The sequence below is a fragment of the Mustela putorius genome, unplaced genomic scaffold (genome assembly GCF_011764305.1).
Source record: "Mustela putorius furo isolate JIRA1106 unplaced genomic scaffold, ASM1176430v1.1 tig00000596_pilon_pilon_pilon, whole genome shotgun sequence".
Lineage (NCBI taxonomy): Eukaryota > Metazoa > Chordata > Mammalia > Carnivora > Mustelidae > Mustela > Mustela putorius.
In genome coordinates, this window is record NW_025421428.1 from 11,947,622 (window position 1) to 11,970,949 (window position 23,328).

A 23,328-nucleotide genomic window follows, 5' to 3' on the forward strand; every position below is an offset into this window, starting at 1 on the left:
CTCAGGAGCAGCAGGGCTCTCGAACGCACAAGGCCCGGTGGCACTTGTGCTCAAAGGACAGGGCCTCCCTGCAGCCATGGAGTAGGGAGCTGAAATTTATACTTAGAGCTAAGGTTACTGCTGCTTCCTGGAATCGGGTTGGCTCTTTCTAAAGAACAATTTGCTCTTTTTCACTTGGGCGTATACCCTTAGCCCAGAGTAGTTTCAAAAGTCCAGTTAAACACGGGAAGAACTTTGTACAAGTGTAAAAACTTATTCATAGCGTATGGCACATCGTCCTCTCTGTATGCGTGTTTAATGGAATGCTTCGTCTTTATTGCACTTTTAATTTTCGAGAGTCAGGTTGTGTAACCACGAAGGTTAACACCGGCCTGGGAATTACTGCAGGCCTCCAATAAAATAGATGTGAATTTCATTGAATGGTCAGTTCCGTGCCTAGTGCTGACACTGTTCTTTGAGAAGAGGTGAGTTTTTCTCACCTGGTAAGAAGACTTCTGTGTCACATGCTATGAATGGATAGATGCAGAATTAGTTTCAGCACTTTTTAGGATCATTTTGTCTGTATTATAGTCAATTTCATGGGTAGGATAGCAAAAGCCCAATGGGTGTGCTGTTGGAGCAGCAGAGTGCAGTGGAAAATTCCTGGAGCATGTTGAGTTGCTTTAATAGGCACTGACAAATGAGAATGTGCGACAGCATTTCCCCTGGAGCCCCAGGCCGGCACACCCGGCCTGCTTCCCTGTGCTTTGTGACCACTCCTCTGTCTCACTTAGAAAGATTGAGTTCTGTTGTTTTGTTTTAATTATGACATTCTAATGATTATATTAAAGGTTCTGCTCTTGTGTTTTCTTTGTTCGCTACGGTGCTCAGTAGAAAAATCTTACAAAATTATTTTGATTGTTTTGATCCCTCCTCCAGGCTACTAGAAAACTAATCATTTGCTTTCTCATTTTTTTTCTTATAGGAAATTCGGCGCCTTCATCAGTATGTGAAATTTGCTGTCCAGGATGTGAACGATGTGCTAGACTTGGAATGGGATCGGCATCTGGAACAAAAGAAAAAACAAAAGTGAGCGAGGTCTCTCATCCACTGTGGGTTGCAGGAGACACTGCTATAGCCTTTTGAACAGATAACTTAAGGGCACTGATTAAAGCCCTGCAGTTGTTCATTCTCTTTGACCCAGCCACTATATTTCTGGAAGTTTGTTCTACAGAAGTAATAGCCACATCTGCAGCAGTTTACATAAAAGAATTTATATCACAGTACAGTTTATGACAGTGAAAAATTGGATTTAACTTAATATTAGAAGTTAGAGGGGTGGCAGAATAAGTCCAGGCACATTTTTTCCTTAATGGGGAATACTGTGTAACCACTGAATGTTTTTCCCCCAAAATATGGACGAGGTAAGACAAAAGTTACACTGGATGATCTCGGTTTGGAGATCTAAATGTAGAAAACAAGCTAGAAATAAATCTGTCACAATATTCAATTATATCTGTGAGATGCAGTTAAGAGGAATTTTTCTTTTATACTTTTCTGTATATTCCAAATCTTCTTGTTGAGAAAACTTTCCTAATTAGTGTGGAAGACTTAGAAGGAAGAGGGGAAGAAAGGCACAGGAAAACCTTGTGCTGCCGTGGTCTTCTGTCCCCAGACATTTGGTCGTATGCCATCTGTTTTCCTGAAGGTGATTGCACGTGGTACACCGTGAGAACAGTGAAGGTGCCCACAGGAAAGCGGAGAAACAGATCAGCCCTCAGAATGCTTGGCTCCCGAAACACCTACACTTGAGTAGTGTGATTAGCCCTGTAAGGAAACAAACCGGGAAATGATCTGTTTACTTGCTGTTCTGTGGGATCACAGAACTTGTAAGTGGGACGAGCTGTGCGTGATGTCAGGGGCTGGGCTAGAATGTGCTTAAAATTCAGCAAACAGAACTTAATATGTCATATTGTACAACACGGAGGAAGGCATTGTACCTGCCTTGTGTGCCTCAGTTTGGAGTATAGGTAGGGGAAGGTAGAGGTGAGCATCGATGCTGCAGACGCTGGTCAGGGGGAGCAGTCTGTGACCTGGGCACTTGTCCCCTGGGCAGTTGGGCCCCATTAGAGCTGTCACAGCTCACTGCACTGGTCTAAATTCATGTTCAAGTGTATGGGAGGGCATGGCTTGACCTGACAGTAGGGGCCTTCTGTTCTTCATGATAGAAGGATTTCTCTCTGCTAATTAATAGGTTAGCTTCTTAATGTATGATGCTAACAGAGAAACCGGACTTTCTTCCCCTTTAGGATAACCATGTATTCTTTGCCTCACGTGTTTGTTTTTTTAAAGTTCCTTTTCTGCAGAGTTTAAGTTTGTAAATCTGTACTTTTCTAGTGCATCTCTGCTTTCAAGTCCATCTAAATACTACCTTGTATCCTACTGAAATGCCATTTTAAAAATTTATGTTGAACTGTCACCAGAAAGAAAGGGACTATTGTTCCTCTTGTTTTAGATCTTTCAGGTGGGGTACCTCCCTGGTGCTAAACTGAGAGCTTAGCCCAGTGTTTCGTTTCGTTTCTTTTTTTTTTTTTTTTTAAGATTTTATTTATTTATTTTACAGGCAGAGAGGCAGGCAGAGATAAGGAGAAGCAGGCTCCCCGCTGAGCAGAGAGCCCGATGATGGGCTCTATCCCAGGACCCCGGGATCACGACCGGAGCCAAAGGCAGAGGCCTTAACCCACTGAGCCACCCAAGGCACCCCTAGCCCAGTGTTTCACTTTCACCCTGAGGAAGTGACTGATGCCCACAGAACTCTAGTGGACCCCAGGGCTTTTTTTTCTTGGTGTAATTGACATGCAGGAAAATAGCCAAACCCTAAGTATATAGCTGAAAGCATTCCCTGCCCCTTCCCATTTTTTACTCTGTTTCCCACCCTTTTCTTCCCCGGAACCTCTGTGAGGTTGTCTGATGATTCTGTCCTTCGCTACAGGTCTGGCCTGCTTCCCCTAAGCTTCTCCTTCCTCATTCTGTATTATCCTTGTAAAGCTTTCGTCCCCTTTTTATGTTCTGGTTAATTTCCCTACGCTGCCTGGCCACCGGGGGTTCTCGGATTTATTCTTTCACTGTTATTGTTGTGGTACTTGAACTGTTCATGTTGAATTCTTTCTTCCTTGTGTCAACAGGCGCTTGCTTGTGCCAGAGCGAGAGACACTGTTTAACACGCTAGCCAATAACCGGGAAATCATCAACCAGCAGAGGAAGAGGTTGAATCACCTGGTGGACAGTCTCCAGCAGCTCCGTCTCTATAACCAAACCTCCCAGTGGAGCCTGCCCTCGGATGTCAGCTCCCAGAGCAGCACTCAAGGGTGTGCAGGGGAATGGGGCTATCTGGGCCGCTGGCACTCCATGGATGTGGTTGAAGGAACAGCTAGCTGTTTGGGAGTCATGTGCAGAAGCTGTAGAGTATTTCGGATGTGGGTTTGAAAGTGACTCTGCTCTCACTTGTGTGATCCTGGTCAGGTCCTTCACCCTCTCTGAGCCTTTGTTGCTTTGCCCATAAAATGGGAGTGACAGTACCTGCTTTGGGATTGTTGGAGAGTGAAATTGAGCATGCCACATGAGACAGGTGCCAGTAGATGATGGCAGATTCTATGTAAATAGTGTCGTTGTTTTGAAAATTAACTGGTAGAATTAGGTTGACTAACGTGTCTAGAAGCTCTGACTTCTCATTTTGAGCAAAAACTTTCAGACCTGGCAGTTAGACAGTTTACTCCTGAAGTTACTGGGATGTTGTTATGTTTCTGCCTTTAGGCCAAATGTGTACATTCTAACTGCCCTTTGTGCTATAGCGCAGTTAGTGCTGTGTTTGCCCTGGTGGGGGGAGGGGGCGGGTATTGAGGTTGTAATCTCTTTCCTTTTGGATTGGATTATGTTGATTTATTGGTCAGATTTCCTGTTACCGTATTGGGGAGGCTTTCTGGCATTTATATTTGGGGAGATTTCTCAGGTCATAGTTGGTTTGTATGTAACACAATCGTCTTTTAGTTTTGACAGTGACCTCGAAAGTCTCCGTAATGCTTTGTTGAAAACCACCATAGAATCTCACACCAAGCCTTTGTCCAGAGTGCCAGGTAAACACATTCTTCTCATTCTTTAACTCTCTGCATTGTCTTCTGTTGACTTCTTAAAAACCAAGTCTTAAGCATTTATGGGTTCATGAATTTCTTGCAGCTAAACTGTCCCCCGTGAAACAAGCACAGCTAAGAAACTTCTTGGCCAAGAGGAAGACCCCCCCAGTGAGATCCACTGCCCCAGGTAAAGGGAACCGGTCCTGAATTTTTAGCCTCAAACATACAGTGCCTGGTATGAAAGTAGGAAGGAAGGAGGAGTCTCGATGTATCCGTGTCTGTGTGTCTGTGCTTTCCTTCGGCTCTTAGTAAGAAATAGAAGAAATGTCCCCAGATCTGTTGCCCATCTGAATATTAGAGTAGAGAGCAGCTTGTACATACTGTTCAGGGCAGTTCAAGGTAGTAGCTGTGGCTTTGACACTGTGTTCCGTAGTCCTTCGGTTATGTGGTGGTGGTTCCCAAGGGTTTGGAGAACACTGAGCTGGTACCAGGGACCCAGACCTCTGCTTTGTCTGAAGATGCTTTACTTGTCTAACTTGTGTGGGGTTTGGAGTAGAATTGCATTGTGGTTGGGGAAATACTTAGGAAACTACTTAGGAAATAAAGGAAGAAATAAAGAAAGGAAGGAAGGAAGGAAGGAAGGAAAAAACAACTTAGGAAATAAAGCAAAAACCTACTATGAGAGAATGATGGCACAACACACTTGTGGAAAAGAAGCCATGTGACTAATGGAAAAGAATTTTATCATTAAATTACTATGTTATTATCTCAATTTTGTTTTTAAAAAATACTTGTCGTGTGGGGCACCTGGGTGGCATAGTTGGTTGGACATCCGACCCTTGGTTTTAGCTCAGGTCATGATCTCGTGGTTGTGGGATTGAGCCCCGCCTTGGGCTCCGCACTCAGTGCAGAGTCTGCTTCAGATTCTTTTTCTCCCTTTTCCCCCTCTCCCTGCTTGAGCATGCTCGCCTTCTCTCTAAAGTGAATTAAAAAATCTTTTCTTTTTTTTTCTTTCTTTCTTTCTTTTTTTTTTTTTTTTTTTTTAATACTAGTTAGGGACGCCTAGGTGGCTCAGTCAGTTAAGCTTTTGCCTTCGACTTGGGTCTTGATCCCAGGGTCCTGGGATTGAGCTCCACATCCAGCTCCCTGCTCAGTGGGAAGCCTGCTTCTCCCTCTCCCTCTGCCTGCCGCTCCCCTGTTTGTGTGCTTTCTCTCTCTCCTCTGTCAAATAAATAAATCAAATCCTTTTTTAAAAAAAGTACTTGTCCTAGACAACTTCATACATAATCATGCTTTGCTTTAGTGCCCATATCTGCTTTTTTCCTTTGAAATTGTGTTGTAAGTTGAAACTGTTTTTTAATACCAACAACAGATACTTTTTGGTAATTAACAGAAGGAAATTTAATCTTACTGTACCATGACTTATTAATTTTTCTGTAATCATATAATATTGAGTGTAATCATGTAATATTGAGAGTAAGTAGTAGTCACAGATAAGGGAATTTTTTCTTTTTTGTAAGTAGTCTCCACAACCAGTGTGGGACTTGAACTCACTGAATTTGAGATTAAGACCTGAGCAGAGGGATGCCTGGGTGCCCCAGTGGGTTAAAGCCTCTGCCTTTGGCTCAGGTCATGATCCCAGGGTCCTGGGATGGAGCCCCACATCGGGCGCTCTGCTCAGCAGGGAGCCTGCTTCCTCCTCTCTCTACCTGTCTCTCTGCCTGCCTGTGATCTCTGTCTGTCAAATAAATAAATACAATCTTTAAAAAAATAAATGAGAAAGAGATTTAACCATGTGATCCAGTAAATCACTCATGGGCAGGTACCCAGAGGAACTGAGAACAGGAACTCAGTCAGGTATCTGTACACTCATGTTCATAGCAGCACTGTGCACAGTAGCTGAAAGGTAGAAGCAAGCCAGGTGTCCGTCAGCGGCTGAAAAGATAAGTGCAGTGGGGTATTATGTGCACCTTAAAGAGGAAGGAAATTCTGATGACATGCTATACCGTGGATGAGCCAGGAGAATGACGTGCTAACAGAGATGAGCCGGTCACAAAAAGACAGATACTGTACGACTGCACTTGTATGATGAGATCCTTAGAGTCGTGAAATTTACAGACACAAAGAGCATGGCAGTTGCAGGGACCGCAGGGAGAGAATGGAAGAATTCCGGAGACTGGGGACAGAGTTTTAGTTTTACAAGATGCAAAGAATTCTGGAGATGGATGGTTGCACCACAGTGTTCATGTACTTAAAGCTGGAGAAGTGTACACTTAAAAAATGGTTAAGGTGGTAAATTTTAATGTTTTGTGTATTTTGCCATAATGAAAAAAAATTAGACATTTTAAAAATCAAAAAACTTGCATGCCTTCTGTTTTTAAATATTGAACATACGCCTTCTGATGACTGCACACTATTTCCGTGTATTAGAAGGCTGTAATTTACGTGTCCAGTTCCTGTTAAGTATTCATCTCGTTGCCAAGATTTTGCTCAGAACATCCTTGTTCACAAATCCTGAACCACATCTCTGATTGTATCTTCGTAATAAATTCCTTAGAAGTGAGATTTATGTAATTTACTTGCTCATTCAACAAATATGATTGCCTACTTTGTCCCAAACATTATGGTTAATAAGAGAAACTTAGTGTATGACCACATTAGACTTTCAGTTTGGAAGATAATATAGACATTAAGTAGAAATTGCACATTATAGTCAAGCGCTTTAAATCTAGGAAATATACATTAAAGGATAAATCAGAGCATATAAACATATTTAACTTTCTTTTTAAAAGATTTTATTTATTTATTTGACAGAGATCACAAGTAGGCAGAGAGGCAGGCAGAGAGAGAGGAGGAAGCAGGCTCCCTGCTGAGTAGAGAGCCCGATGCGGGGCTCGATCCCAGGACCCTGGGATCATGACCTGAACCCACTGAACCTCCCAGGTGCCCCCATATTTAACTTTCTAAAAAAAGATTTTATTTAGGGATGCCTGGGTCGCTCAGTCAGTTAAGCGTCTTCCTTTGGCTCAGGTCATGATCCCAGGATCCTGAGATTGAGTCCAACATTGGGCTCCTTGCTCAGTGGGGAGCCTGCTTCTGCCTCTGCCTTCTGTTCTCCCTGCTTGTGCTCACCCTCTTGCTCTCTCTCTCTCTTTCTGACAAATAAATAAAATCTTAAAAAAAAAAAAAAAAGATTTTACTTATTTATTTGAGAGAGACCCAGTTGAGAGAGCATGAGCAGAGCAGGGGGGCAGGGAGAGAGGGAGAAGCGGACTCCTGCTGGGCAAGGAGCTCCACTTGGGGCTGGATCCCAGGACCCTGAGATCGTAACCTCAGCCAAAGGCAGCCTCTGAGCCACCCAGGCGCCGCCAAAATATTTAACTTTTAAAGTACGAACTATAGGGCACCTGGGTGACTCAGTGGGTTAAGTCTCTGCTTTCAGCTCAGGTCATGGTCTCAAGGTCCTGGGATCGAAGCCCTTGTTGGGCTCTCTGCTCAGCAGGGAGCCTCCTTCCCTCCCGCCCCCGCCACCTGCCTCTCTGTGATCTCTGTCAAATAAATAAATCTTTTAAAAAATAGTTATGAACTATAACACATGTACAGAAAAGAACACAAAACAGAATTGCCCATCTGTGTAACCTCTACCTGGGTTAGAAAACAGAATATTTTCGTGGCCAACTTCCTAGACCCCTCTCATGCATCCCGGTCTTCCGCCTCCCAAGAAGTACCATTGTATGGACATATGTGAAAGTGTGCCTTTGCTTTTACTTGTCTGGTTTTTTCCTTTTGATATTTGTAATTTTTACTTACTATTTTGAAAAATTTCAAAACTCCAGCTGCAAGGATAAGTGAGCACCCACTTACCCACTTACCCTTCACCCAGATTTTCCAGTAATGTTGGTCACAGTTGCTTTATTTTTCTCCTCTCTACCACACATGTTCACATTATTGTTAATAATATTTTTAATATATTTACTGAGTTTTTTATCTTAATTCCAGTATAGTTAACGTGCAGTGTTATGTTAGTTTCAGGTGTACAATGCAGTGAATCCACAGTTCGGTTCAGTACTTGGTGCTCATCGTGAGAGCTGTCCTTCTGACCCGTCACCTGTTTCACCCATCCTCCGCCACCTCCCCTCTGGTGACCTCTACGGTTACGAGTCTGTTTCTTGGTTTGCCCTCCACTCTCCTTTTTCTCCCCTTTATTCGTTTTTTTTTTTTTCTTAAATTCTTCATATGAGTGAAATTATGTATTTCTTTTTCTCTGACTCACTTTTTTGCTTAGCATTATATTCTCTCGATGCATCCATATTGTTGCAGATGACAAGATTTCATTCTTTTCTATGTCTGTGCGCGCGCACACACACACACACACACACACACACAGGCTGCATCTTCTTAACCCATTCTTCCGTCGGTGGACACTCAGGCTGCTTCCATAGTTTGGCTGTTGTCAGTGTCGCTGCAGTAAATGCAGGGGTGCCCAGATCCCTGTGAGTTAGTGTTTTGCTTTGGGAAAATACCCAGTAGTGCAGTTCCTGGATGGTAGCATAGTTCTGTTTTTAATTGCTTGAGAAACATCCATGCTGTCTTCCACAGCGGCTGCACCAGCTTGCATTTGAACCAGCAGTGCTGGAGGGTTCCTGTTTCTCCACATCCTCCCCAGCACCCATTTCTTGTGTTTTTGGTTTTAGTCCTTCTGACAGGTGTGAGGTGCTGTCTTATGGTAGCTTTGATTGCATTTTCTTGACAGGTGAGTGATGTTGGGCATCTGTTCGCGTGTCTGTTGGCCGTCTACATGTCTTTGGAGAAATGTCTGCTCATGTCTTGTGCCCCATTTTTAATTGGATTATTTGGTTTTTTTTTGGTGTTGAACTGTATAAATTCTTTATGTATTTTGGATTCTAATCCTCTATGAGATATGTCGTTTGCAAATATCTTCTCCCATTCAGTAGGTTGTCTTTTAGTTATAATGCTATGCAGAAGCTTTTAATTTTGATGTAGTCCCGATAGTTTATTTTTGCTTTTGTCTCCCTTACCTCAAGACATATCTAGAAAGATGTTGCTATGGCCAGAGTCAGAGAAATTGCTGCTTGTGCTCTCTTCTGGGATTTTTAGGGTTTCAGGTCTCGCATGTGGGTCCTTAATCCATTTGCAGTTTATTTTTGTGTGTGCGTGAGAAAATGGTGCAGTTTCACTCCTTTTTATGTGGCGGTCCACTTTAAATGGTGTCCCAACACCATTTGTTGAGGAGACTGTCTTTTCCCCATTGCATATTCTTTCCTCAGTTGATCATGGGTTTATTTCTAGGTTTTATATTCTGTTTCTTTGGTCTGTCTATTTTGATGTGCCAGTACCATGACATTTTGATTACCGTAACTTTGTAACATAACTTGAAATCAGAAATTACGATGCTTCCAGTTTTGTTTTTCTTTTTCAAGATTGCGTTGGCTATTTGGGACCTTTTGTGGTTCCACACCATGTTTAGGATTGTTTGTTCTAGTTCTGTGAAAAATGCTCTTGGTGTTTTGATAGGGACCACATTAAATGTGTAGCTTGCTTTGGGTAATATAGACATTCTGTTATTTGTTCTTCCAATTTAAGAGCATGGAATGTCTTTCCTTTTTTTTTTTTTTTTTTTTAAAGATTTATTTCATGGAGCGTGTGCATGAGGGAGGCGAGGGGGAAGGGGAGGGGGAGAGAGAGAATCCCAAGCACGCTCCCTGCTGAGCACAAAGCCTACAGGGGGCTTGATCCCAGGACCCCCAGATCATGACCTGAGCCGAAATCAAGAGTCAGATGCTTAACTGACTGAGTCACCCAGGCACCCCTGTCTTTCCATTTCTTGGTGTCTTATTGAATTTCTTTCATCAGTTTTTATAGTTTTTATAGTTTTCAGAGTACAGGTCTTTCTGTTATTATTTTTGATGAACTATTTAGAAATAAGTTGCAGACAGGACTTGTTACTCCTAAGTATTCTAGCATGTGTCCCTTAAGAACAAGATGTTCTCTTCCACAATAATACAATGATCAGATTGAGGAAATTTAACCTTGACAGAGCACTGTTATCTAGTATGCAATCCATACTGACAATTTGCCAACTGTTCCTCTTATGACCTTCATAGCATCTTTTAAAAATCAAGGATCCAGTTCAGAATTGGACTTTGCATTGAGTTGCCATTCTCTTCAATCTCCCTAATTGTGCTTTTTTGGGTCAGTTTTATTACCTGAGCGATGTCTTCTCAGACACTGTTTGGTTTTGCCTGTTTTCAGGGGGTTTTGCCTGCTGTGCTGCTGCATAGTATCCGGCTATATAAATGTACTGCATTTACTTATCCTTTCTCCTCTTGGTGGCCGCTTACTGTCCCCAGTTTCTGGCTGTAATGGAACAAAATGTTGTTCTGAACATCTTCAGGCACATGTGTTCTCGTTACATTGTTGGCTGGTACTCTCCACCGCCCAGCTTCCTTAGATTTCTTCTATACAGTTTTCCAAAGTGGCTATACCAGCTTACTCTGCTTTACCATCAAGGTGTGACTATGTCAGTTTTCTACATTTACACATTTCTACAAGCTTAATATTGTCAGTCTTTTCCCTTCTAACTACTGTGGTGTAACCCTTGTGTGTGTTAAGTATTTGGTTAATAGTTGACTTTTGTGTCATGACACAACATTGACAAGTTTGTGATTGCATCTTTTGCTCATTTATCTACTGGGAAATCTTTCTTACTGGTGCATAGAAGTTTGTATTCATTCTGGATACCAGCCCTTTGTTGGTTATATGGGTTGTAGGTACTCACTTTATTGCTTTTTTCCTTCTTTTGGCAAACAAGTGCTTTATTTAAAATAGACTTACCAGCCTTCTCCTTTGCAGTTGATACTTCTGTGTTCTCTTTAAGAAGTCCTTCTCTAGGGGCGCCTGGGTGGCTTAGTTCTTAAGTGTCTGCCTTCGACTCAGATCATGATCCCGGGGTCCTGGGATTGAGCCCCGCATCAGGCTCCCTGCTTGGCGGGGAGCCACTTCTCCCTCTCCCTTCCGCTGTGTTCCCTCTCTTGCTGTTTCTCTCTGTCAAATAAATAAATAAAAAGTTAAAAAAAAAAAAAAAAGAAAGAAAGAAATACCTCTTAAGAGTATGCATGCATTTTTATTATTGTCTGAAAATATTAATAGTTTGCTTTTCAAATTTAGATCTGCCATCTACCTGGAATTGATTTTGTTTTAAACAGCTGCATCGGGCGCCTGGGTGGCTCAGTGGGTTAAGCCGCTGCCTTCGGCTCAGGTCATGATCTCAGGGTCCTGGGATTGAGTCCCGCTGAGCAGGGAGCCTGCTTCCTTCTCTCTCTCTCTGCCTGCCTCTCAGTGTACTTGTGGTTTCTCTCTGTCAGATAAATAAATAAAATCTTTAAAAATAAATAAATAAATAAATAAACAGCTGCATCAAGGTATAACTTACATATGATAAAATTCAGGGGCGCATGGGTGGCTCAGTTGGTTAAGTGACTGCCTTCAGCTCAGGTCATGATCGCAGGGTCCTGGGATGGAGCCTCACATTGGGCTCCCTGCTCAGTGGGGAGCCTGCTTCTCCCTTTCCCTCTTCTGCTCTGCCTGCTTGTGGTCTCTCACTCTTTCTGCCAAATAAATAAATAAAATCGTTAAAAATATATATTATAAAATTCATCTTTTGTAAGTGTTGAGTCTGATGGTTTTTATTAAACTTGTGGAATTGTATAACCATCACCACATTCCAGTTTTAGAATACTCCTACCACGCAGGAAGTTTCTTCATGCTTGTTTATAGTCATTCCCTCCTCTGCCCCCAGCAACCACTGATCTTTTTTCTTTCTGTTGGGATCTGCCTTTTTTTGAAATTGCGTATAAATGGAATCTTACATAGTTTTTTGGTTTGGTTTCTTTCACTTAGTATGTTTTTGAGGTTCATGCATGATGTATAACATAAGTAGTTCACGCCTTCTAATTGCTGAGTAGTGGTCTGTCCTATGGGTGTACCATGTTTTGTTTATACTGTCTGGAATTGATTTGTGCTGAAGATACAAAGTATGGCTCACGTGTTTTGTATTTACATAGCTGATTGTCCTGGTAATGTTTATTGAAAAGACTCCTTTGCCCCCTGCTGAGTGACCACCTTTGTTGTAAATCAGTTATCCTTATATGGAGGTCTCTTGGCGTCACACAGTGATGAGAAGCCACTGCTACCACACTGCCGTAATTAACTTGTAATTACGTAATAAACCTCAGTACTGTTCTTCTAGGTTCAAAAGCTGTGCAGTCTTAATACACTGGACTATTTAAATTAATAAAAACTAAATCAAGCTAAAAAATCAGTTTTACAATCCCCTAGCCACATTTCACGTGCTCAGTGGTCACGTGTGACTAGTGGCTGCCCTAACAGGATAGTAGTGACTTCATCGTCACAGGAGGTCTGTAATCTAGGACGGCAGGTGCAGCCTTTTTCTTTAAGGGTTGAGTAGTAAATATTTTAGGCTTGCCCGCCTCATGGTTTCTGTTGTGCCTAATTCACCTCTGCCCTTGTGATGGGAAAGCAGCTACAGACAGTATACAAATGAATGAACATGTCGGTGTTTCAGTAGAACTTTATTTGGAAAAACAGGTAGCTGGCCCAAGGTTTTAGTTTGTTGACCCATGATCTAGAATGTTTTGGCTCTTCCTGGTGCTTTCTGTTTCCATATTAATATTGGAATTGTCTTGCTAAATTCTGTCTCCCTTAACCCTCAAAGAAAAGTTGAGATTTTGATTGGGATTGTATTAAATCTCTAGATCAACTTGAGAGAATTGGCATTTGTACAGTGTTGATCTTTTAGTTGCTAAACATGGTATATTTTTATTTGCATCTTTAATTTCTTTCAGTGTTTTCTTCATGTAGAACATATATATCTCTTGTTAGACTGATTCCCATGAGTTTAATATTTTTAATGGGGGTACCTGGGTGGTTCAGTTAAGCGTCTGCCTATAGCTTACTTAGGTCATGATCCCAGGGTCCTGGGATGGATCAAGCCCAACATGGGGCTCCCTGCTCAGCAGGGTGTCTGCTTCTCTGTCTGCCCCTCCCCCTGCTTGTGCTTGCTCTCTCTCTGTCTCTAAAATAAAAAAAATCTTGAAAAAAAAATTTTAATATTCCTGTGATGATGGATTTTCTTCATTAAGTTTCATTTTATGTTTTATGTTAGATGTGATAATAGAAATATATTAGATCTTTTGTATGTTGACTTTGTATCCAGCAGCGTAGCTAAACTGGTTTATTCAAATAATATCTGTAACTATTTCTTGAACTTTCTTTTTTTTATTATTATATTTTTTAGTTTATTTATTTATTTATTTATTTGACAGAGAGAGAGAGAGAGAGAGATCACAAGTAGGCAGAGAGGCAGGCAAAGAGAGAGGAAGGGAAGCAGGCTCCCCGCTGAGCAGAGAGCCCAATGCGGGGCTCGATCCCAGGACCCTGAGATCATGACCTGAGCTGAAGGCAGCGGGCCTAAAAATAGAGCCACCCAGGCGCCCGTTTCTTGAACTTCTATGGGAACAGTTAAATTCTATATAGGTACTAATACTTTTGTTTCTTCTTTTTTGGTCCTTTATTTTTCTTACCTTATTTCACTCGCTAGGACCACCAGTGCAGAAGCCATTAAAGTAGTGAGTGAGCAACCTTGTCTTGAGCTCAAAGGGAGGGGTTTCTGTAGTTCCCACAAGGCATGAGGTTTGCTTTGTCTACTGAGATGAAGATTGCTGTCCTTTTTTTTTCTGTTAACGTGCCTTTTTGCCTTTTCTAATCTGAGTTAGAGTTTAAGCAGAATAATAGATTTTTTTTTAAAGTTGTATTTATTTATTTTATACAGAGAGACAGAGCAAGGGAGAAACACAAGCAGGGGGAGCGGGAGAGGGAGAAGCAGGCTTCCCTCGGAGCAGGGAGCCTGATGCAGGGCTTGATTCCGGGACTCTGGGATCATGACCTGAGCTGAAGGCCAGTGCTTAAGGACTGAACAACCTAAGCACCCCCAGAATAAGATTATTTAGGTTTCAGTGGAGCCCCTTTTCTTTCTTTTTTCTTTTCTTTTCTTTTTTTAAAGATTTTATTTATTTATTTAACAGACAGAGATCAGAAGTAGGCAGAGAGAGAGAGGAGGAAGCAGGCACCCCGTGGAGCAGAGAGCCCGATCCCAGGACCCTGGGATCATGACCTGAGCCGAAGGCAGAGGCCTTAACCCACTGAGCCACCCAGGCGCCCCGGGCCCCTTTTTTAATGCCAGGAAGGTAGCCACATCCTTGATCCCAGCAGGAGAGATGTGGCTGGCGAAGCTTGAAGACTTGAAATTTTCATTTAATTACCTTTAATTATTTTTAACTTAAATAGTCACATGTGGCTAATGGCCACGAAACTGAGCAGTGCTGCAGCCCTAGCAGGTAGCCTGGGTTTTCAGGTGCATTTGTTGATTGCTACAAATAAAATCTTATGGAGTGATGTGCCCATAAGGCAACCAAGTCAGTAAATAGTAGCAGTGCTTTTAAGTCACTTGAGAAAGAGCTAGGTCTTTGGTTTGGTTTATGGTTTTTCCAGTATACAGGCAGCCCTGTGTACTTCAAAATAGCATGAGGCCTTACTTCATCATTTGTAGAAGAGGGGAAAAAAGAGGGCAAGTTAGTTTTTATTTCAGGGATTTTTTTTTTAAGCCTAATTGATTCAAAAGAATCATTTGAGGGTTGGGAATGTTGGAAGCGCCAGGACGGAGTACATTCAGTCTTCCCGGTTCGTGTGCCCTGTTCTTAGAAGTTTGCTGTTGGCGAGAGGCTCTTCTCTGCACGCTTGTCTGGTCCTTTCCTGGTTTGCTGGTTCTGCCTGTGAGAGCTCACGGCGGTGTCTTGAGCTCTCCGCCTCTGCCCATCGTGTATTCCGTCTCTCACTGCCCATTTTTTTTTGTTTGGCGATGGTCAACACGTTCCTGGCCTGTGCCGCTCGGTTTCTCTAAGCTTCCTTCGAGCAGGGCCCCAGACTGTGGGTGTTCGCCTTCCCCGACAGCTTCTTCCGCTTAAAAGAAGTTGTAACTAAAGGGTTTCTAAACCGGATATTTCCATGTCGACAGTGAAAGTGACACAGCTTGCAGACTTGCTTGAATCATCTAACTTGCATTTTGTTTTGGTTGGCAGCCAGCCTGTCCCGGTCAGCCTTCCTGTCTCAGAGATACTACGAAGACTTGGACGAAGCCAGTTCCACATCATCTGTGTCCCAGTCGTTGGAGGGCGAGGACACGCGGGTGTCCTGTAAGGATGATGACACGGTGGCCCAGGTCCCACGGCACGCACCTGTGGTGCGCACCCCTTCCATCCAGCCCGGAGTCTTGCCGCAGGCAACGCCTTTTGCTAAATCTCCCCTGATTCATGGTTCGCCTGGCGTGATGGGAACGACCAGTAAGTGCACAGTGACTCGCTGTGGGGTGCGTGTTTGCTGGAGGAGCCGTACCTGGCTTTTCTGCTGTTGCACCACCAAGTCCAGCCCCTCTCTGCTGATGGTCCAGAAAATAGAAGCTGAATTCAGAAAATCTGAAAGAGGCAGAGAGAAGGGGCCCTGCAGGGCTCACACTGGCCTGGCTTTCCTGTGAGTCTAGCAGGTGGTTCTAAAACAGGTGTGGGGTGCCGGGCTGGCTCAGTCGGAGGGGCGTGCAACTCTTGATGTCAGGGTCTTGACTTTGAGCCCCACGTTGGGTAGAGGGATTACCTGCACACATTAAAACAAACAAACAACACACACACGGGGGATTTCAGGAGTTAGAGGAGGAGGCTGTTTGCCTCGCTCTAAAGCAACATTCGCACTCCTGCCTTTCAAATCCTAGCTCAGTCAGCTCGCTACTTGTAGCCATATGCTGCCCCGGGACTTGCCGGCTGCCACGCTCAGTGGCAGTACTGGCTCTCAGAAGTGACCGGTATTGGGCTGTCCCACCTCCGGTTCAGTGTCAGGACTTCACACTGAAGGGGCTTCTGACAGAGAACAGACATCCACGGGAAGGCACGCGAAGGGGGAGATTTTACGAGAGGAGAGCAGGGAGTTTACCTGTGTTGGCATGAAAGTTCTATCTCGGTCAGTATTGAAGGAAGTGCTCATATCAGAGATTCAGCAACTAGAGCTGGGCGGGCACAGCGCACGTGGCTTCTTTGGTGGAGCAGCCAGCCTGTGAGTTTCTCGGTTCCGTCCTGTGCGTGCGTGCTGAAGCATTGGTAACCCTTGCATGTCCCCTGCAACATCACAATGGGGGGCTTGCCACCTTCACTTTTGTGTATTCCTCTTCTCCGACCCACTCTCTCACTTGCTGTTTCTTTTTTTTTCAGCGTCAACGTCCGCTAGCAAAATTATTCCTCAAGGAGCTGACAGCACAATGCTTGCAACCAAAACCGTGAAGCATGGCGCCCCCGGTCCTTCCCACAGCCTCTCAGCCCCCCAGGCGGCCGCCGCCGCAGCACTGAGACGTCAGATGGCCAGCCAGGCCCCAGGTAGCCTCGGTCGTGAGCTGCAGCTGTTGCAGGCCAGCACAGCAGGCCCTGGCCGGCAGCTCGCTCCCTCTGCTGCCCTTGAGAAGAGAGGACTGACAGGGCAGTCCCTGCCCCCGACCCACTGTTTCGGGGAGCAGGGCCCAAGAAGGCTGAGACTAGATCTGAAGCTTTCCCATTTATTTATTTATTTATCTATCTATCTATCTATCTATCTATTTATTTATTTATTTGACAGAGAGAGAGAGATTTTACAAGTAGGTAGGGTGGCAGGCGCGGGTGGGGGGAGAGGAAACAGGCCTCTTGCCAAACAGAGAGCCCGACATGGGGCTCCATCCTAGGAACCCGATCCTAGGACTAGATCTGAAGCTTTCCCATTTATCTATCTATCTATCTATTTATTTATTTATTTGACAGAGGTAGAGATCACAGGTAGGTAGGGAGGCAGGCGGGGGTGGGGGGTGGGGAAACAGGCCTCCCGCCAAGCAGAGAGCCCGACATGGGGCTCCATGCTAGGAACCCGAGATCATGACCTGAGCTGAGGGCAGAAGCTCAACCCACTGAGCCACCAGACACCCCAAGCTTTTTCCTTTCAAGGGTAGCTGTTAGATCTGCCACATCCAGCTGAGTGGGGAATCATTGGTTTTTGGATGAAGTTGTTGATCCCTACATTTGAATAATGTCTGCTTTAAGCTCCAACTTAATCTTTGCTGTTAGATCATCTGATAACATTAGAATTATCTTCCAGTGTCATAAGGATCCTAGCCGCGCTGGGAGGTGGGTATGAGTGTGCCCATTTTGCTTCTGAGTGATGTCAGGTTCGGAGAGAGTCAAAGGTGACCCAGCCGAAAAGTAGCAGAACCCGGCCTCCAGCCCTGCGCTTTCTGTGTCAGTGCAGTGTTTTCTTAAGATTGCCGGTTTAGCCTTCACAGAGGGAAACTCTGATGAGCTCGTCATCATCAGCACTTGATTTGTCAGTGCTTCCTGGCTCTCCAGAACTTCCCCCATTAGGGTTTCTAGGTGGTTGGCCTCAAGGGCTTTGGTTATCACCAGTAGTCAGTTTGTACAAGCCAGTAGTTCTCAGGGGAGGCTGTTTTGCACCCCGCACTCCCCCCCTTCCCCCGGTTGGCAGTGCCGCTGGCATCTAGTGGGTAGATGTCAGGAACACTGCAAAAAAATCTTCAAGTGCACAGGGCACCCCCACAACAAAGGATGATCCAGGCCGAAAAGGTCAGTAGTGCCAAAGTTGAGAAACTCTGCTATAAATCACATATTTTTGTTGTAGTTGAATAAAATTATTTTTTAGTTTTATCACTGCTTGGAACACATTATCACTTTGGACAGTTCTTTTTTTAAAATTTATTTATTTGACAGACAGAGATCACAAGTAGGCAGAGAATCAGGCAGAGAGAGGGGGAAGCAGGCTCCCTGCTGAGCAGAGAGCCCAATGCGGGGCTCGATCCCAGGACCCCGAGACCATGATCCGAGCCAAAGGCAGAGGCCCAACCCACTGAGCCACCCAGGCACCCCTGGACAGTTCTTTTTAAAAGACTAAAGAGACATAGTGGTTTGATTTAGACAAAGACGGGATTACCATTACGATAAAAGCATTAAGAAAAGTTCAAATATTAAAATGCTTATTAAGGAACCTAAAGTTGCTATGAAGGAGCACAAACAAGATAACCTTTTAAGGTACCTTTGAGCCCTCTGAAAAAATAGAAATCTGCCATGTTTCCTTTAAATGTTACCTGGAGGAAGCAGGATCTTGGCATTGTGCTGAATTGGCCCCAAATCACGCTGATGAGTTGATTATTTATAGACGTAAAATCTGCCAGGGTGTAGGATGATTCCAGTCAGCAGGAGGTGGTGTGATCTCCGTTATCGTTTTGGAGGCAAAAAATTTCTAAGGTGTAGGCACCTTTGAACATGAAAGATGCAGTATGTGCAGCCGAGGGCAAGAAAGGCCTGCTCACTTCTCTGAAGGAATGCACAAGCTGCCCCACACCCCCCCTCCACCTTCGCCACCGCGGTCAACTGTGTGGAAGAACTCATCCAAGAACATTGCTCAGACTGTGCTAGTAAATAATTATAAAATGTCATTAAGTGTTTTTGGAATGCAGTTTTAAGTGAAAAGACCAAAAACACATGCAAGTTGACATGCTGAAGACAGGAAAGGTGTCACGCCAGTCCCAGTTGCCATTATTTAATTCAGGCCTCTTGGCCTTTCCCCCCATTCTTGTCCAAGCTCCATTTCCCACATCTTATTCGTGTGTCTGTCTCACGAAGCTGTGAGCTTTAGAGAAGGAAAAAAAAATGTGTGTATATGTATACATATATATGTATATATACATATATATGTATACATATATATATATACACACACTTTTTTTTTAAGATTTTATGTATTTATTTGGCAGACAGAGATCACAAGTAGGCAGAGAGGCAGGCAGAGAGAGAGGAAGGGAAGCAGGCTCCCCACTGAGCAGAGAGCCCGATATGGGGCTTGATCCCAGGACCCTGAATCATGACCTGAGCCAAAGGCCGAGGCTTAACCCACCGAGCCACCCAGGTACCCCAGAAGAAACTGTATTTTTGACGTTTTTTGTCTTGCTGGCACCTAACAGAATCTGACAGTAATAAGCCGCTCATGGGAAAGAACGGTTAGACAGACGGACGGAGGGCAGCAGGCAGAAACCCTTAATCTGAGCACCACTCCTCCTCTAGCTCTTTCCACCTGTTTTCAGGATGAGCCGACAGTGTCGCATGGAGCTCGGCTCTGCTCTGTGACAGCTGGCTGGGGGATTCTTTCTCCCTAAACGAGTACATTTGATTAAATTGCACAAAACCTCATCTCATAATCTTTACGAATGGAGTATGCCAGCTGTCCCATTGAGCACAGAGCTGCGGAACTGCCCAGAGTAGATTTCCTTTATATAAGAAGATTACATTCTGCTTGAATTTTTTTGTCCTGGTTATTCATTTGTGTATGGCTGGAATTTGTGATCCTTTGCGGCAATTAATATGCCTCTCTCTTCCCTATTTAAATAGCTGTAAGTACTTTGACTGAATCAACTCTGAAGAATGTCCCTCAAGTGGTAAATGTGCAGGAACTGAAGACTAATCCTACCGCCACCTCTGCAGCCATGGGGTATGTTACTACCTGGACTGTTTCCGCCAGGCAGTTCTTCTTCAGTAGCAACAGATCGCCTGCAGGGGGCAGCACTGCTGTCATCACACTGTTGTGGCAGAGCCTTAGGTTCTCTTAGGTTAGATCTCTTTATCCACTGCATCCTCTCCCTGACACAGGAAGAGTTGGGGGGCATTTCTTCACTTTGAACACAGGGATGGTGGGGACCAATGTCATTCAGGGAGTTGGTGTTTGGTGATGAGTCCGGGAGCAGGAAGAGCGGCCGCAGGCCCTGTGTTTTTTCCACATCATGCTTGCTCTCTGCCACCCCATGGAGCAGGTCTGCTCACTGTTCTGTTTTGGGCTTATCGGGTGGCCCTGCTTCACTAGTCCATCAGCCTTCTTTTTATTCCTCGCTGGTCCATTTATCAACAGTGCCTGTTCCAGGAATTTCTTAGTTATCTCAGGGCTATCTTAAGAGCCAAAAACAAGCCTACCCACTCTCCTATCTTGTAGTGACCTTGAAGCTCTGGTATGCTGTTTATACCAAGATGGCATTTGTGGTTGTTGTGAACTTCCAAGGGAAAGAACTGTGCTTTAGAACTGGGGAATTGTAGCCAGGTTCCTAGTGCAGGGAAGGCAAAGAAAAGCCACCAAAAGGCAGAATATTGCATAAGACAGGAAAATCCAGCTTAATAGTGAAAACACTATGGTCTGGGATTTCTGAGATACTGTAGTCACTAACCACGGAGGACAAACACCTCTTAGTGATTTCCCTTAGCGTTTTATTTTTTTTTAAGATTTAATTTACTCATTTGACAGAGAGAGAGGGATCACAAGTAGGCAGAGAGGCAGGCAGGAGGTGGGGAAGCAGGCTCCCTGCTGAGCAGAGAGCCCGACTCAGGGCTCCATCCCAGGACTCTGAGATCATGACCTGAGCCAAAAGCAGAGGCTTAACCCACTGAGCCACCCAAGCGCCCCTCCCTTTGCCTTTCCTTTTTTCTGTTTTTTTTTTTTTTTTTTAAATTTTATTTATTTATTTGTTATAGAGAGAGAAGTGAGAGCAAGCACAGGCAGACAGAGCGGCAAGCAAAGGCAGAGGGAGAAGCAGGCTCCCTGCCAAGCAAGGAGCCCAATGTGGGACTTGATCCCAGAACGCTGGGATCATGACCTGAGCCGAAGGCAGCCGCTTAACCCACTGAGCCACCCAGGTGCCCCCCCTTTGCCTTTTCTTTTTCTTTTTTTTTTTTTTTAAAGATTTTATTTATTTATTTGACAGAGGGAGATCACAAGTAGGCAGAGAGGCAGGCAGAGAGAGAGAGAGGAGGAAGCAGGCTCCCTGCTGAGCAGAGAGCCCGATGCGGGACTCGATCCCAGGACCCTGAGATCATGACCCGAGCTGAAGGCAGCGGCTTAACCCACTGAGCCACCCAGGCGCCCCCCCTTTGCCTTTTCTTAAACTCTTTCCTCACCTGGTCCATCTGAGCAGATCTCTCATCAGGGCTTTGTCAGAGGAAGAGTTCCAAGTTTGCCCTGTTCTCTGAGTTAAGAAAAACAGACACAACAAATCAAAAGGAATCTCGAAGAAGCATTCTCTTCCTTCCCTGTAGTTTTGGACTGTAGTAGAGGTATTGAACAACATTCTAGTGCGGTGTCCGGAATGTAGTTCATCTTTAATAACCAGGCATTGAGTAATGGGTTAATGCGAAGCATAATCGAGAAACGTGAACTGGTATTTACCACCTCTTCCAATAAGAAAGGTGGAGAGAAAAACATGTTCGTTATGAAATCACTTTCATATTCTGGTAAGTGGTAGTTTCCTGGAATGTATTTTAAGTACTTAACTTTACATATAATTTTTTTCTGAGCAGTATCTTACAGAAGATTTATTATACGATGAGCGTACGTATTTCTGCCACTGGGGTAGCCCGTGTTCATTGGCTTCATCTGTTACATTCATTGACGAGCCTGCCACTCTGTTTTAAGGAAGAGGGTTTATCTAGTGCGAACCAACGGCTCCTCAGTCGCTTCGGATTCCACCGATTCTCACAGGGCATCTCCTAGGAGTGCGATGCTGCGCTGGGTTATTAGGGAGGTAGTCGTGAATAAGACTTAGAAGTCTCCACTTTCGCAGCACTTATGTTCTAGTGGGACAGCCACCAAGAGCCACTGGCAATTACACAGGGAGTTACTTGATTGTAGTATAGTAAGTGCAGTGAGGAAGTACAGGCATGTAATGAGGAGTCCTGATGGAGTCTGGGTTGATGAGGAGCTTGGTAAGGGAACGGTACTTTAGCTGAAAGTGACCAGAAGCTGCCTGTGGAGGGAAAAGGGTTCTGGACAGAGGATGCAGCATATCCAGAAGCCCAAACCCGCGACAGAGCAGAGCACATTTGAGGCAGAGTTGAAAGAAGGCCAGTATGGCCAGACTCCTGGCAGAGGTGAAGTATGACGAGAGGCTAAATGAGGTGGGGATGCTGGTTTCTTTGATTTTTTTACCAAAACACACCAGACACATCATTTCTTCTTCTTCTTCTTTTTCTTTTCTTTACTTTTCTTTTTTCTTTTTTTTTTTTTAAGGATTTTATTTATTTGAGAGAGAGAGAGAAAGCATGAGAAGGGGAAGGGTCAGGAGAGGCAGACTCTGCTGAGCAGGGAGCCTGATGTGGGACTCGATCCTGGGATTCTAGGATCATGACCTGAGCTGAAGGCAATTGCTTAACCGATACATCATTTCTTTCAGGGCTTTTGGTGTTCATTTATTTATTTATTTCCACAAATGCTCAGTTAAGTACTTTAAAAAAAATACTGGGGCACCTTCGTGGCTCAGTGGGTTAAAGCCTCTGCCTTCGGCTCAGGTCATGATCCCAGGGTCCTGGGATCAAGCCCTGCATCGGGCTCTCTGCTCAGCGGGGAGCCTGCTTCCTCCTCTCTCTCTGCCTGCCTCTCTGCCTACTTGTGATCTCTATCAAATAAATAAATAAAATCTTTAAAAAAATCTAAGGGAGAGCTTGTCAGCAGGGAGAGTGGCAAAGAGAGAGGGAGCGAGAGAAGAAAGCAGACTCTGCACCGAGCATGGAGCCCGACAGGGGGCTTGATTCCATGATCCCAAGATTACAACCCAAGCTGAGATCAAGAGCCAGAAGCCCAACTGATTGAGCCATGCAGGCGCCCCTTAATTAAATACTTTTAATACACTGTTCTAGGTGCTGGGGATAAAGCAGTTAAAAAAAAAAATACAAAAAATCCACCAACCAATTCTGCCCTAGTTATGGAAAGACAAACAATAAGTGAAATGAGTAAGTAAAATATGCAGTGTTTAAGATGGTGATAGGTGTGATGGAGGAAATTGAAGTAGGGAAGGGATTTTAGGACTGATCTGGGTGTGGGCTACAGTTTTAGAAAAGGGTGGCCAAAGAAGGTGCTTCTCCCCTATGGTTAGTGGCTACAGTATTTCAGAAGCACCAGACCATATTGCTCTCACCATTAAACTGGATCTTCCTGTCCTATGGAAAATTCTTCCTTCCATTGGCTTTTGACACTTGACATTTGAGTAAAGACCAAAAGGCCAAAGACCAAA

At 44.3% G+C, this 23,328-nt stretch overlaps 1 protein-coding gene across 5 annotated transcripts in view; it reads left to right on the forward strand.

Annotated features, from left to right (window-relative positions):
* NUP214 (nucleoporin 214) overlaps nucleotides 1-23,328 on the forward strand; it is a 102,190-nt gene that overhangs the window by 28,942 nt on the left and 49,920 nt on the right. For all 5 annotated transcript variants that reach the window (XM_013058628.2, XM_013058630.2, XM_013058631.2 and 2 more), the window contains 7 exons: nucleotides 965-1,068; nucleotides 3,165-3,347; nucleotides 4,027-4,112; nucleotides 4,213-4,296; nucleotides 15,287-15,547; nucleotides 16,463-16,624; nucleotides 19,670-19,769. In XM_013058628.2, coding sequence (XP_012914082.1) covers nucleotides 965-1,068; nucleotides 3,165-3,347; nucleotides 4,027-4,112; nucleotides 4,213-4,296; nucleotides 15,287-15,547; nucleotides 16,463-16,624; nucleotides 19,670-19,769 — 980 coding nt within the window. The remainder of the gene's footprint in view (nucleotides 1-964; nucleotides 1,069-3,164; nucleotides 3,348-4,026; nucleotides 4,113-4,212; nucleotides 4,297-15,286; nucleotides 15,548-16,462; nucleotides 16,625-19,669; nucleotides 19,770-23,328) is intronic.